This window comes from Copadichromis virginalis, linkage group LG22 (assembly GCF_057382275.1).
Source record: "Copadichromis virginalis isolate Kocher_CV1m ecotype Utaka linkage group LG22, C_Virginalis_male_GT1.1, whole genome shotgun sequence".
NCBI classification, from domain to species: domain Eukaryota; kingdom Metazoa; phylum Chordata; class Actinopteri; order Cichliformes; family Cichlidae; genus Copadichromis; species Copadichromis virginalis.
This window is the reverse complement of record NC_140638.1, coordinates 5,282,353-5,298,121: the sequence shown is the minus strand read 5'-3', so window position 1 is coordinate 5,298,121 and position 15,769 is coordinate 5,282,353. Positions and strand designations below refer to the sequence as shown.

Genomic DNA, 15,769 nt, shown 5'->3' with positions numbered 1-15,769 from the left:
CTTCCAAACATACAGTGCAGCACTTCAGAGTTACACTGCTAGCGATCGAAGATTTATGTAAATTTGACAAGCTAAACGCATTCTGTACTGTAGGCTACAGCAGGAGTCCCCAACCTTTTTGCACCACAGACCACTTTAATGTCAGACAATATTTTCAGGGAACGACCTTTAAGGTGTCGCGGATAAATACAACAAAAGAATAAAAAAGAAGAAACTGTGGTATTTTGTAAATATAATAATAAACGTGACTTGAGCTGTGCGCCAACAACAATGACAGTGACATCCTCCTCTCTGCTTCTTAACGCTCTCTGGTCGCTATGGTAACGCGTAAATAGTTCTTTCAAAATAAGACACACAACTACAACCATACATTTCACACCGGAGGATCAACTCTCGCGGAACGGTACCAGGGACCGCTCCTGTACAGGAGACACTGGACTAGATTGATTGACAATGGTCTACAGCAATCAGAACGCACAACACGATGTACTGTAAAAATAATAATAAATCAGCGAAACAGCAAGTGTCACTTTTGGCCACGAACAATTTAGGGGATGGTGAATTTTTTTTTGAACAAACCCAGAGTGTTAAAAAAAACACCCCCACTTAAAACCATTTTATAGTAACAAAAACGCAATTTAGTTTTCGCTGTCAAAGTCGATTTAACCGAAGTTACGTGTTTACGGCTAGTGTGGAGGTCACGTGTTTCCGGTTACTGTGGAGGTCACGTGTTTCCGGTTACATTTGAGCTCCACAGTGGCTGCAGCCAGGTGCTCTTGCCACAGTGGCTGCAGCCAGACCCTTTAATATATGGATACAAAGTATTGACTCAGGGGGCTGAATAATTACGCACACCCCACTTTTCAGTTATTTATTTGTAAAAAATGTTTGGAATCATGTCTGATTTTCGTTCCAGTTCTCACATGTACACCACTTTGTGTTGGTCTTTCACGTGGAATTCCAATAAAATTGATTCATGTTTGTGGCTGTAATGTGACAAAATGTGGAAAAGTTCAAGGGGGCCGAATACTTTTGCAAGCCACTGTATAGAACTGCAATGCCACCTAACTGAAAGTCTGATTATTGTTACAGTGAAACACTCCTTGAAGTTTTTCTTCTGTCAAACATCTGGAGTCCAGAACATTCCGGAGTTTGTGGTGGTTGGACTTGTTGATGGAGTTCAGAAAAGTTACTATGATAGCAGGACAGAGCGACCAGAACCCAAAACAGAATGGATGAAAAAACTCATGACGGATGATCCTCAGCACCTGGAGTGGTACACTGCTCGCTCTTTGCATGTCCAACACTTATTCAAACATTACATTGAGAATTTGAGGAAACGTTTCAACCAAACCGAAGGTAAGAATTTGTTTCATTTGTTGCAGCAGAATTTATTTTCGTTGTGGTTTTGGTTTAAAATAAAAAACTAAAAGTTTATTAGATTAGGGTTAGATATAGAATGTAAAATAACCAGTGTTGGGACTAACGTTACAGTAACTATGTTATTATTGTGGTAACGAGCACGGTAACTAGTTATTATGCCAAAATCAGGAACGCGTCAGTCGTTACTGGGATTTAGATAGGGTCGTTACTCGTTACTTCGTGTGGTGGCTATCGCGGAGCTTCCACAGATTCAGTAACATTAGCAAGTGGTGGAGGCCAGCAGGTGGATGAAGGAAAAGGGGACGCAGAAGGAAAAGAGACCCGAGGCGGCCGCCGGTCCAAGTGTGAACTGAACTTCAGGTAAGAAGTTATAACCTGCAGTCTCTCTGGGTCAGATATAAACCAAGTTTAGGTGGAGTTTATTTTCGTTATTCTGACTTTTTCCGTACTGCGTACTAGCTAGCATGACTGAGTTTCTATACAGCTGGGTGGGTGCTATGAAGTTAATGATGTTGAACTTTATTTTGTTCATAAGTTATTAGAGTTGCCAACCGTCCCGTCTGGTATTCAGAGAAAATATTACGCGTTTCTTATTGAGGTGAAAAGGAACAGTTTGTCCCGTAATTCAGCTACAATGAAAAAGACACAAAGCTGGAGTTATTCTGTGTCTTTACGATGCACAGCTGCCTCTTCTTCTCTCATTCTCCCCCCTCTCTCTCCCGTTTCTACTTCAATCATGAAAACTGATCAGCTGATCGGCTCTCTTGTTTGTTTATCGCCCACTTTGCGCCGAAAGAGGAAACCAGGAAATGTCGCGCTAAACAACAGCAGCACGTTTAAGCTTGATCAGCTGTTGTTAGAATTTATTTAATATTAATTTCTAGTATCAGCTGATGTTTGCTGGAGCCACAGCTGCAAAAAATCTGCTGGTCATGATATGGTTTGGTTATCTGGTGAGAGGGAAACATGAAGATGAAACCAGGAGATGTCCTTACTGAATCATCAGAGCTGTGATGGAGAAACAGGTTTACATTTTAGGTGACATGAATGAGTTGAAGGGAAGTTATGAACTGTTTCTGAGAGACAAATAACACCAGGATCCTTTTTTAGGTAGCTGACAGCTGGTAACTGTGCAGGTGCGGATCTAGCAAAGTTTTGCCAGGGGGCATGTAGGGCATTAACAGGGAGAGGTGGGCACAAAGAAATACTTTTCTATCTTATTCTCATTTAAAATGTCTCGCTTTTAAAAAATAATTATCTGAATCTTACAACAAACAATTGATCGATTGATAGATTGATACATATATACCATCAGAACAGTGTACATCACTGTCACAACAGTGTTTATTTTCATTCAAAGGCTTTATGATTTTTCCTATAATGGTGGGCCGGTCTCTAGTCAAAATGCCCGGGCTAATTTTCTGTCCCAGTCCAGCTCTGTATGCAGCTCATCTGCAGTCTGGTGTTACCTACATCTTCCTATTCAGAAGGCAGAATTTCCCAGTTCTGAGTACAATCGAAAGCACCACGACTACAGTTTTTGTGTTGGATGTAAAAAGCGCACATGACGCTGTGATGTAGGCTAGAATCATGGCAGCTGTCAATGACGGTCCAGGCATGGGATTTCTCTCGTGGAAATATGCACATTATCTTTTCCTGTCTATTGGTAGGTGGCACAGTGCACTTGTGGCAAGTAAGCAAGCTAGAAGACTGGCAAAGTTATGGAAGCAACACATTAACAAGAGAATTCTGAGTAAAACCAAAGTTACTTTCCCTAGTAACTAGTTACTTTGAAAGTAACGAGTAACTTGAAGTAACTGAGTTACTTTTGATAGAAGTAACTAGTAATGTAACTAAGTTAAAATTTTAAAGTAACTTACCCAACACTGAAAATAACATAATGTGATCTGCTACTTCACGCACACGTGAAGAGAAAAGAAGAAAAGAAAATAAGAACAGTGAATGAAGCAGAGAAAAAGGTGAACCTTCCACAGTGTCCATTAGTTGATAGACTGTTTTATGTGCCAGTAACTGTATGTCCCTCTATTTTTGTTTCTGTAATGCTCACATCTCACTGGTTTCCTGCAGTTATTGTCACTATGTCTTTTTTCAGGTGTTCATATTTTCCAGAGTATGAATGGCTGTAACTGGGATGACGAGACTGGACAGATTAATGTGTTCAATCAGTACGGTTATGATGGAGAAGACTTTCTAACATTCGACCCGCAGCGACTGACATGGATTGCTCTAAAACCACAGGCTGTCATCACCAAACTGAGATGGGATGGTGAAGAAGATCAATTAAAATGCAATAAGAACTTTTATGTCCACGAATGCCCTGAGTTTTTGAAGAAGTATGTTCAGTATGGGAAAAACTTTTTGCAGACAGCAGGTAGAATTAAAGAATCTGGTGTAGAAAAATAAAAAAAAATTATATGACAATTCAAAGACAATGTAAAACCTTCCTAGCTTTATCTTTTTGCAGTCCTTCCTTCAGTGTCTCTCCTCCAGAAGTCTTTATCCTCTCCAGTCAGCTGCCACGCTACAGGTTTCTATCCTGACAGAGGTTTGATGTTCTGGAGGAAAGATGGAGAAGAGCTCCATGAAGGTGTAGATCCTGGAGAGATCCTTCCCAACAATGATGGGACCTTCCAGATGAGTATTGATCTGAATGTTTCATCAGTCACACCTGAAGACTGGGAGAGGTACGACTGTGTGTTTCAGCTCTTTGGTGTGAACGAGGACATTATCACCAAACTGGACAAAACACTGATCAGGACCAACTGGGGTAAGACTGGATCCAGCAATGGTTATGAATCGTTTTTACAGAGTAGCCATTGATTTTAAAAAGTGAATACTCTGTCACACCAACCCTTTGCATGTCCTCCTTCACTACATCAATTTTCCTTTTCCTTCTGGTGGCACCTCCAGCTTCAACATCTGTTGTCTAATGTTCTCTGCTGGAGGTTTCTTCCTGTTAAAAGCTGTTTTTAACATATACGATCAATTGAGTGCTATCAAGTCTTGATAATGGTGTAAGGGTTTTACAATAAAATATTAAGTTTCTTGAGATGATGCTGGATAAGCTGACCTTTGTCACACTGGTGTTCACCAATCCAATCAAACAATTCTATTATCAATTCATAAAGAACAATTACTAACAAATCAGTAAGATGGTTCACTTAAAATGGAACACAAATGGTAGATAACTGAAGTAAGCAAAAAGTAATGAAATACTATAAGTATGGTTTATCTTCAGCGTGCACAAGAAGATTAAGTACATTGGAGTATTAACTGAGTTTTAATGGTTTTCTGTTGCCTCCAGTTTTGTCAGATGCATCAACTATGAGGTCCTTACTGAGTCATTCCTCACTTGTTCTTTATAACACAGAGCAAAAATGTGTGGGATTACTAAAGCGTTTCCACATTTTGTTCAATAGGGAAGCCCGCTCACATTATAGCTACAGCGGTTGTTCTAGCTATCGTCCTCATTGCACCTGTTGCAGCTGTGGCGGTTGTCGCTTACAAAAGAAAGAAAGGTGAGTGATCTCAGTTGGTGAAACATTACATTTAGTTTTTGAATTTGTGTTTTAGTCCATACTGACACATTTAACATTAGTTCCAAACACATACAGCCTGAAAGAGTAGCGTATACGTGTATATATATAAGAGTTTACGTTTCAGAGCCACAGAGAGATTAATATATGACACCTGACTGATAATGTGAGAAGCATCAGTGTAATAGATAAGTACAGAGCTGATCTTCATTGCTGTGCAGAACACAAATTATTGAAATCTCTACCTGTGAACTACATTCGAGGAAAAGAGTTTGCTCATGTGGAACAGCGTAGAACATATTACTGCTGGCATTTAGAATGAAAAGCACACTTCAAAAAACAAGCTTCGTGTTCCTGTGATGCTTAATGCTTTTAAGGAGTAGTGATGAGATTTTGTGTCATGTGACCTTTAGTCATGTGTCTGCCAATCATTTCTCGGTTTGAGTTAAAAACAAAAACTGAAACAGCTCGTGATTGTTGCGGTAAAATTTCTTTTCTTGGTGGTACTTTCCCTCATGTTCCACCATGCACAGCATGTGATATTTATGCTTCTTGATAATGTGACTTCCCCAATTCATATTTCTGCTTGCCTGACTCTTTATTGCATGTTTAGCTAGAAAGCTAGTGTGTTTGCTAACAGAAATCATCAATCACTGTACATTATAGAAAATATCAGCTTTATCTTTGTGTTCTTACAGCTCCTGCCAATGCCTCTGAACAGTCTGAGACACTAAATCCACAAACATGACCATCCTTCACGCAGTTCTGCGCTCTGCATGACTTTACTCTGGCTGTTTCAGTTCTTCCACAGTTTAAAGTTTTACATTTTATATACAGTACTTATCAAAATACCCAACAGGTAACATGATACATCATAAAACGTTTTTTGTTGTTTATTTTAAAGGCACACACTGCAATAAATGTATGTGCCTCAAATGAAGCTCAAATATTGATATAGTATCATTTCAAAAATATAATTTATCTTGGTTCATTTAACTTTAGGGGTGTTACCTCTTCTGGATGTTTATATGTTTACTTTTTGTGTAGTTAACAGTCAAATATTTGTCACCCTTTATTAAATCTAATGTATAATAATTCATGCATTACATGTATAATCGTTTCATGCAATGAATTTGACGTTTACATTCAGTTAGAGAATTTATATGTTATGTCTGATCATTGGTCATATCACCTGCATGGGACAGATGGCTTATAAATCACTCTGGGTCTGCTTTGGCATAAAGCCGAGTTCACACTTAACTTTTTATAATTATTTGAACATTTAATGTCTTCTAAACAAGGAGACATTCTCTCCTTACTTTTTCATGTATTCAGAAATATTCTGTATTGATGTGCAAAACCTTTTATCTATAAAACATTCATATGTTTGAGCTACATGTTAGTGTCATGGTCCTGAGTCTGTGACTCAGTGGTTTTGGTTATTATTATCTTGTTCTTAAGGTTAATTCTTATTTTCATGTTCTTTGGGGTTGGGTTCTGGTTATATTTTGAGCAACTTCTGTTCTGTGTTTCTGCCTGCCCTGGTCCCATGTCTCTGTGTTTGTCTGTGTTCAGTCTGTGTGTTTCCTGTTTTACTTTGAAGGTCAGTGTCTCAGATTAATGCATTCTGTTTTGCTTCCCTCGGTTCTTGTCAGGTTTGATTGCTCCCAGCCGTGCTTCTCTTGTGTCTCTCCTTTCCTTGTTACTGCCTTTGTATTTAAGCCTTGTGTTCTCCGTGCTTAGTTGTCAATGTCTCATCCCTGGAACTGTGTGTGTGTGTTTCCCTGTGTTTCCTTGTGTCTCTGTTTAGCATTCCCAATCTACTGTTGTATTCTGTATTGTTGTTAAGCCTGAAATAAAGCAGTGATCTTTGAGTTCAGTTCTTTTTCCGAGAGTTTTGCATTTGCACACAGCCAGTTCATGACAGTTGGAGGTATGTAATGTTTTTTATGAATAATTCAGTGGACAAACATATTTGCTTTTTAACCCAGTTTTTCCTTATTTTTTGGATAAATTTCATATACATAAAATTTATGAATCCAAAAACAACATTCTTGATATTTCTAATATAAACTATTGCTACAATTTTCTTAGAACAACAGCCGTATTACCTTTAACACTCAGTATTATGTTTTATGTACTTTCCAGGACTTTTTTCTCCTTTTTTAGGCAAACCTAGAAACCAGGAACTAAATATAATACAAACAGAAAACCATATTTCAAAGAGTATAACTTAAACCAAAAACACTGGGTCACCAGACCCAGTGCTGTGACACTCTCCTAGAATTCTTGCTTTTGCTTGTGAGCTATTTGAGCACCTAAAAACTTGTTGAAATAATAAAAAATAAATGTCATTACCTTCTTTCTTTGTTCTGCTTCCTGCCTGCCTGCTGTTCTCTCCGGGGAGTGGGGGTCAATCCTGTCATAGTCATATGAATATAAGGAAGCATGCATGAGTGAGAGTTTAGCCAGAATGAATATAAGACAACCTGTCGCGGTCCTGGGTCGATGACCCAGTGTTTTGTTTGTTATTATTATTGTTGATTTATTTATTTATTATGTTTGGGTCCTTTTCCTGCAACCTTTTCCATGACACAACCAAATGATAAAACAATGATAAATAATTTCTATTATTGTGGCACATGATTTTTTTTCCATCTTAAAGAGTTGAAAGTGAATTGTTTAGTTATTTTTAAGAAAAAAAAATGGCCAAACAGGGTCAAATGAGAAAATTGAAATATACATCTTGGTAGATGACTTTCATTTCACAAATGGAAAGAAAAAGTTTCTCTTTCATTTAATGGCTTACGTCTGTGAGCCCTTCAAGGACCTTAAGGTTTTCAGTTCAGTTGCATGAGCCTGGTATGCTTGCCCTGTGCTGCAGTATGGGCAGGTTTTTGCCACAGCATTAAAATTTTTACATCTGTCGATAATCACTACATCTGTAAAAATGTAAGACGACAGTATACTATAAACATGACACGTACCATACTATAATCCTATGAGGACTAAAGCTTCACTAAAAACACATCACACTTATTGAAAGAGGAGGAAAGAATGGTCTCAGTGTGAGCTGGATAATAGAAGATTACAGAAAGACCTGTATAAGTGTATCAGTAAATTTATGCCATATGTACTTTGAATTCAGGTGATTGGACACAGGAATAATGTGTAATTTTCAATTATTCAGTTTTTTTTTTTAATTATTAATCCTGCCTGGACTCTCTTGTAGTGATGCTAGTTACAGATTCTTCATATAACACCAGCAGCTAAACTCCTGCAAACTCCATATCTTCTGTTACTTTCTGCATCTGCACGGCTGAGGGGAGCCGAGTATCCATCATTTGACTCCACTGCTGTTCAGAGCCTTTCAGTTCTTTTAGTCCCAACAAGCTTTCTGACATCTTTCTGTCACTTGCTCAGAGATTTGTCCTTACCCATGCCTGCTTGGGGCTTTTTATTTCAGCATAGAGCATTGATAAAAAGTTGATTGCAAAATGACACACCATCTCTTAACAGTGAAAAGTCTGTGGGAACTAAAAACAAAGACAGCTTAAAGACGACATGATATAAGTGAAAATAATCTCCCTTTTGCGTTTCTTCTGCCAGCTGTAGGTGGGCTCATTTTGGAAACTGTGGGCCGTCTGAGCGTAAGAGCAAATATAATTGTTTAGTTTGGAGGACTTACTTCATCAGAGAGTTGATCTGGTGGGTGACGGTTTGAATCTAGCACAGTTCCAAGTCAAGTCCATCATATTTTCAAGGTCTGAAAATCCTCGAGCTTTAACCATACAGAAAGGATGAAGTTATTTATGTTGCTTCTCTTCTGCCCTGCTGTATTTGCAGGTAAAAAAAAACATTTAATCAAATCTGTAAACAGCAGCATATTTGTTTTGCTTTTGTAGGTAGTTCATAGACTCAGTATCAATGCTCATTTAATCATTTTATGAGAATATAAAACAGGACAAATATATTTTTTATCATGTGTATGAATTTTACTGGTGTCACAACTCTTTTTCATTACTATCATAAATGATACAGATGAAAAGGTTTGATGTAAAAAGTGTGAAAGAAGTCAGGTTTTCTTATATAAAAGGTTCAAATCAGATTTATCTCATTAAAGTAGTTTTTAAAGATTTATTATCAATATTTTTGTAGTTCAGAAAAGGGAAAACTTTTATTTTCTTTACTCACAGAGGTTTATTATTTACCTATCAGCTAGTCAGAGTCCAGTGGAACCAAATATGCCGTAGAGGTGGTTTCACTCAGCAGCCAATCACATTCACATGCCCTCTGATCCCAACAGTCTGTGATATTTGATTGTGAAATGTAAATAAATTGTTTGTATAGTTGCAATTATGTCTTATTCTGAATGAAGCCACTTTAATACTCCAGTTAACTAACAACTTCATCCACATCCTTGTCAAAATATAAATAACATTAAGATTTTCTTCTGTCACATTGTGTCCTTACATGCTCACACACACACACACACATACGCAGACACACACACATACACACACACACACACACACACACACACACACACACACACACACACACACACACACTCCTACTCACATCACTTTTACTGATTCTCATACGAGAATGCGTTCACCAAATCATACTGAATGCATCACATTTCACACTCTATTTGTATGTTTTATTGACTTATATACTAACAATATAAACATTGTTCGCCCCACAGAGAGACACTCACTGAAGTATTTCATCACGGCATCTTCTGGAAACCCAAACATCTCAGAGTTTATGGGTGTTGGGATGGTTGATGGCGTCGAGGCCGATTACTGTGACCTCAGAAACAGGATATAAGAAGAAAATAGTAGACAAAGACCCTCGGCAGTTACAGTATTACACTCATGTGTGCTTTGAGAATCTGCCACCTTTCTTCACAGATACAATGTCCACTGTGAAGCAGGATTTCAACCAAACTGGAGGTGTGATATTTTATGTTATTCCTTACACCAGTCAGTACAAATTATACAAATACCTACACAAAAATGATTTAAGTAAATTAATTTTGTTTTTTCTTTTAAATTTTGTAATTAAAGATCTTAAGTCTTAAAAATTTACTTCTCCATTGAATCCAGGAATCATCAAACCTTGTAGATGTGAACATACTTAAAACTGTGATAAAACAATCACTTATAATCACTGTTGTTTGTCCTGCCCTTAACAATTGTATCTTAACAGTTGTTCTGATTTAAATTAGTTTCTGTCTCTTGTCCTTCATCTTTTATTTTTGAGGTATCACATCAAGTTAATTTGTACATGTTACAGCATTTCAGCTATCTTTCTTTAGTCATGCTAATAAAAAGTTGACAGATCAGCTCAGATCTGAGCATAGCTCAAACCTTGAAAAATAGCAGTGATTCACAAAATGAATAATAGTAACAAGTTCATTTTAGTGTGTGTTTTCTTTCTCTTTCTTCAGGTGTCCACTTTTTACAGAGGATAGATGGCTGTGAATGGGATGAAACCACTGGCAAGGTGACCGGACTGACACGTTTTGGGTATGATGGAGAGGACTTTATTGAGCTTGATCTAAAGACACTGACATGGAACGCACTGAAACCAGAGGCTGTCAATACCAAAATAAGATGGGATGCTGAGAGAGCTGACCTGAGAAACGCTTTCTCAATGTGGTTTGTCCAACTTGGCTGAAGACCGTTTGGAACACTGAGAGAAGTTCCCTGCAGAGAAAAGGTAAAATTACATGACCCAAAGCATTTTCATGGATGCAGTAGTCTGCAGTGTTTTTATATTATATGCAGTAGTTTATGTTAAAATATATGTATAAAAATAGTTATCTCTGAAAAAATGTATAGGTTGACTATTACATCCTCAGCCTAGACTTAACAGGATTGTAATTTTCCATTCTTTCAATCCCAAGATTCCTGAACAAAGTTTAAACAACAGTTCTCAAACCTATACTAACAACCAAAAAGCAGGAGAAAAAGGATTTCGTCCAAAGAGCTTCTCACCCCCTTTAGTTGCTAGATTCTGATCATGCTGCCTACACAAACATTTTATTCAACTTTTACAATATTTACTGGCTCACTTTGCCTCCCAAAGAGATATGGAGAGGTAAAGGGGGATGTCATACAGATGCTACAGACAGATGAAAAATAAAAGTAGCAGTAACAAGTAAAGCACAAAGGACATGGAGAGCGCCAGAAGGTCACACAGAAGGTAAAACAGTGTGACACCTGTGAGGCTCAGGGAGAAGACTATATCCACACAGTGTGGAGTGAACGCAGGTGAAACCAGTGAGGGTGTGGCAGACAATCACACAGGAGGGAAACTAGACACAGGTGCAGACAATCAGCGAATCAGAGGTGGGAAGTAAAGCCACAGGAGACAGGCAACCCTACTTTTCACATTTCCAGACTGCAACTGATTGACTCGACCGACTCTTCCCGTTGTGTCTTACTCCCAGTAGAGATCTCAGGGGAGCAGAAGCAGCAGGCATTTATCAATATAAAAAATCCTTCACTCAAAGCCTCATTTTAATTTGATAACAGTTGAATATAACATGTGGAACAACTGTATCATAAACAGTTTTATTATAGCACAAACTCAGCTCCATTTCATCATCTCATGTGTAACAGAGCTCAGGCCATTTTCACAACTTGATAGTGTGAAAAATGATCATACTGGAGAGGAGAGATGCACAGGTGGGGGCGACATCCAGACTGAGAGAAATTTGGTGAGTGTTTGGAATTTTTTGCTGAGGACTGTTACGCTGGTTTATATCAATCTGAACAGATTAATTGACGCTTATTTTGGATTGCAGACTTTGGACTTGGAAGCTGGAAAGTGGAGTCAGTGTGGGAGGGTTGGGCAGACTAACATGATAGGGAAGGAGGTGGAGAGCTATAACAGCAGTTATGGAGATGAGCGATGAGGAGGTATATGGGAGTAATACAGAAGTCAATGAGCAGCAGGAGGTGGTGAGAGGAGGTGGACACTGGATGGCCAATGACAGAAAGAGAAACAAGGAGCAGGAGGCTAGGCTGGAAGATAGAGACAGTAAGAGTTGGGAGGATGTGGTGAAGAAGTCAAAGCTGGAATCCCTTCATCTTGTGTTGAGCTTCTAGGGTAATGGAGAAAAACAGGTGGAAAAGGCGACAAAGCTTGCGAGTGTAAGAAAAGTTAAAGTATAAAGAAGTGTGAAAGTTGGAGTGCAGAGAGTGAGTGGGAGTAAGGAGATGGTAACAGGAGTCCCCTTTAGTGTTAACACAGCAGCATTTTGGTTTTGGTGTCAAACCAAAATGCTTGAACAGTGGAGGGGAAGGTAGTGCTGCCTACTGAGGATGTGAGACGATGAAGAGGCCGATTTCCCACAGTGGACAACCTTAAACCCACTTCTTTTGTTTTGGTACCTCCCACCAGAGGTCCAGGTGGAGCTGTGGAGGCAGCAGGTGTTTAACAAAATAACACATTTCTGTTTCGTAGCCTCATGTTAAAGTAATGTCAGTTAAATATGACGTGTGGAAATACTGCAAATTGCGTTTTTCCTTAACTGTTCGCATTTCCTTTCCTTACCTGTTTTTCTTTCTCAACTTTCAATACTACTTTCATCCACGTTCACTCACTCTACACAACTTCTATCTTCCTCCTGTCCAGTTCTTCCATCAGTGTCTCTCCTCCAAAAGACTCCCTCCTCTCCAGTCAGCTGCCACGCTACAGGTTTCTATCCTGGCAGAGCCGTGCTGTTCTGGAGGAAAGATGGGGAGGAGATTCATGAAGATGTTTATCTTGGAGAAATCCTCCCCAACAATGATGAGACCTTCCAGATGAGTGCTGACCTGAGTGTATTATCAGTCACACCTGAAGACTGGGGAAGGTACGACTGCGTCTTTCAGCTCTCTGGTGGTGAGGACATCATCACAAATCTGAATGAAAGCATTATCAGGACCAACTGGAAAGGTGAGAAAAACATATTTGAGTAATTTCGTTCGTTGATACTGTGGATTGTCTAAACTGTGAGGCTTGAATCTTTCTTCCTGGCTTCTTTTTTCATTATTATTATTACTTTGGGAATAACTGATGGAGATCCAAGCTGGGCTGGAAAATATGTACATTCTTCGAGGCTGTTAATGCTGTTAATATTCTTAAGATTAAGAAAAAAAACTTATTTTTTTAGTCTGTGAATTAAAAAAAGTTCCACTAATGTTTCATACAAAAGCCATTCCACAAGTGGACTAACTGAAATTGTTTTATTTTTTTAACCCTCCAGCTCCTGTCAGTGTCACTGAACTCTCTGTGTGACTGAATCAACATCACGTAGACAAACACAGCACCCTACAACCGATGATACACCCCTCCAGTTAGACAAGTTTAGGGAACCGAAGATTCATGGTTATTTTATTAGTGATTTTTCTAAATAACAGTTTTTAAATTTCTAGTAATTTTCAATACCATCATATGATCATTCAGTTGTTACTGAAAGAGACAAGTCAGAATCTGTAATATCCATTTCAGTCAAATTAATCTATTTCATCCATATTAACAACTTTTAGTAGTTTTCAGTTTGAGTTTCAGAGCTCAGAAACATCGAACTGTCCCGTGTGTCTCCAACACTGCCTGTTCTCCTGTGTGGGTATTAAAAGGTCGCTCTACATTAATTATGTTCTTAAGTGTCAAACCAGAGCCTGACCCACTGCTTTCAGCTGGATCAGCTGGCCAAAGGTTTTTGGCAGTGTCATGCAACACTTTGCTTAAAGTTGTTTTATTTTCCAATAAAATGAATTTATGATTCCCCCACCCCCAATATTTACCAAAATGTTATGAGTGTATATCTGTGTCACGAGTGTGTATCTCAATAATGATATGCAGATAAGATGCAATTATGCCCCTTCTGGCTGCCTTGATAATTATTTTATTCAATTTAATGTCAAATATGACGGCCTCGCAATCATTTTCAAAATTTAGTGATAATCATCAGCCAGAAAACTCAAAGCATAAAAATGTGACAGAAATCAGGGATTTTTGGGGGGATACTGTCCTGTGTTTTGTTGCTCACATAAAAATGGTTTTCAGTCATTTTTCATTAAAATACAAATAAATAAAAATGATAAATCTCTTAACTACTGTATTTGTTTTCTTTATTGACTTTTTTAAAAAGCTCTATTAAAATGTTTTTAGAAGCAATAAGGGCTAAACAGCAAATACACAACCTTATGAATTTTTGTTCAATTTTCTAAAAAAGTGAAAAAGACAGAAAGATGTTTATCATCGTAGAGAAATGAACGCCCTTAATATATTTGTAAGAAAAACAACATCTCAAGTAAAAATAATTTTGTAGAACAGGTTAAATGTTGTTGTTAGGCCTTAAATCCACATATCAGACACTGATCAACAAACGTGTTTTGTGTTGTGTGAACTTTAGATTTTTATTTTTAAAGAGCTTTTTTCTCTTTTAGAACAAAACAAATATTTGGACATTGTGTAGTTTTTTTATGCAGTAAGTGCATATGTGATAATTCCTTTATAAATGCACACAAAATGTCACATGCATGGTTTTATGTCCTCAGCACTGCTGTAGGTGAACGAGGCAGCCGATCACATGCATGTAATTAAGCTCTTTCCCAGAAGGCGTCACTGCTGAGCTTTCTAACACCGGAGGCATTGATTAAAGCTCAACCGGAAAATGACACTTTGTACACACTGTATAAATGCTTACGGCAATTTTACAGCCTTTTCACTTTTCTGTTTACTGCATGTAGTTTAGAATGAGCCCATGAACGCTGTCTGGTCTGCTGATCTCGAGCATGCTTTTTGACCACTCTGCATGTTCTGAACTTCTCTGTTTCCCTGTCACAAAGTGACGTGGCGAGCATAAAAGTGGACTGACTGAGGCAGACTTCCTCAGAGATATAGGCGGACAGAGGTTCACCAATCACTTAAAAACTGTTTTTATAAATTCTACAGAACAATTTCAAAATTCTGTTTCTCAAAATAGTGAAGGTTTTGAATATCTCATCAACTAAAGTTCAAGAAAAAGAGATCACGTGGAAGAACTGAACATGATTTATTGTGATAGAGAAATGAATGTATTTAGCAAATAGACTGAGATGAACCATCATGGCAGAACAGAATTGCAGGGGTGAGAGGATTTAGGACAAGATGCCCCCCTGCAATCTAGGAGCTGTTGGTGATAAAGATGAAAACTGAGGCTTGGATGGAGTTCAATGATTTGTAATGATATAATTCTTAATCCAAATAGAATTTACCACAAAGTCTGTAGACTGCCCCCATCTGGCAACACAGCTCACTGCAGGCAGACGGGCAGTCCCTGGATTGGAGCAGACTGCAAATGCGTCACGCTGTCTGAACCATAAATTCCACTGTAGATGAAGCAGCACTAAGCGATGGAGCAGTGAACTCTTGCCAATGAGCCAACACACACAAATTGTACTTGTAGAGCAGTTTATTGTGTGGAGAAGAGGGTGTTTGAGATCAATGAGCTGAAGCTGGTAAAGTCTAATCCACAGACTGGACAGCGTGCTCTGTTTCCACATTACAGAGAAACTTTGTCATTAAATCATATTCCATTCAACACAGCGCAGCGATGTAATGCTGATGCATATGCACTATGAGGGTTGTGGGAGTGACTAGGATTGCATTTTTCAGTGGAGCCAGCCAATCATAAAGAATCTCTTACTGTTCAAGGGTCCAAAGGTCTTTCGTTGTTTTTTCAACATGAAATTATTGCTGCAGCTAGAGGTCCATGGTGTAAATGAGGCCTAATACATTAAATGTTTCATGTAATTTCAAGTTGTTTAAGCTTTTAAAGCCTGAAC

At 38.3% G+C, this 15,769-nt stretch overlaps 1 protein-coding gene, 1 long non-coding RNA gene and 1 pseudogene across 4 annotated transcripts in view; 2 read left to right on the top strand and 1 right to left on the bottom strand.

The window, feature by feature from the left end:
- LOC146682505 (uncharacterized) overlaps positions 1–15,769 on the bottom strand; it is a 73,733-nt gene that overhangs the window by 11,979 nt on the left and 45,985 nt on the right. The window lies entirely within an intron of this gene.
- Positions 1,178–6,814, top strand: LOC146682510 (major histocompatibility complex class I-related protein 1-like). 2 transcript variants are annotated; one of them, XM_085446696.1, is made up of 5 exons: positions 1,178–1,359; positions 3,497–3,775; positions 3,869–4,171; positions 4,824–4,922; positions 5,639–6,814. In XM_085446696.1, the coding sequence occupies exons 1-5, from the start codon at positions 1,236–1,238 to the stop codon at positions 5,686–5,688; spliced, it is 855 nt and encodes a 284-aa protein (XP_085302822.1). In that variant the 5' UTR covers positions 1,178–1,235; the 3' UTR covers positions 5,689–6,814. The 2 variants fall into 2 exon arrangements, with proteins under 2 accessions (XP_085302822.1, XP_085302823.1); XM_085446697.1 differs by lacking the exon at positions 5,639–6,814 and having other exon boundaries at positions 4,824–4,930.
- On the top strand, positions 8,619–14,043 carry LOC146682509 (major histocompatibility complex class I-related protein 1-like; annotated as a pseudogene). Its single transcript, XR_014917525.1, has 5 exons — positions 8,619–8,786; positions 9,649–9,898; positions 10,396–10,667; positions 12,591–12,893; positions 13,204–14,043. The product of XR_014917525.1 is annotated as a major histocompatibility complex class I-related protein 1-like (transcript).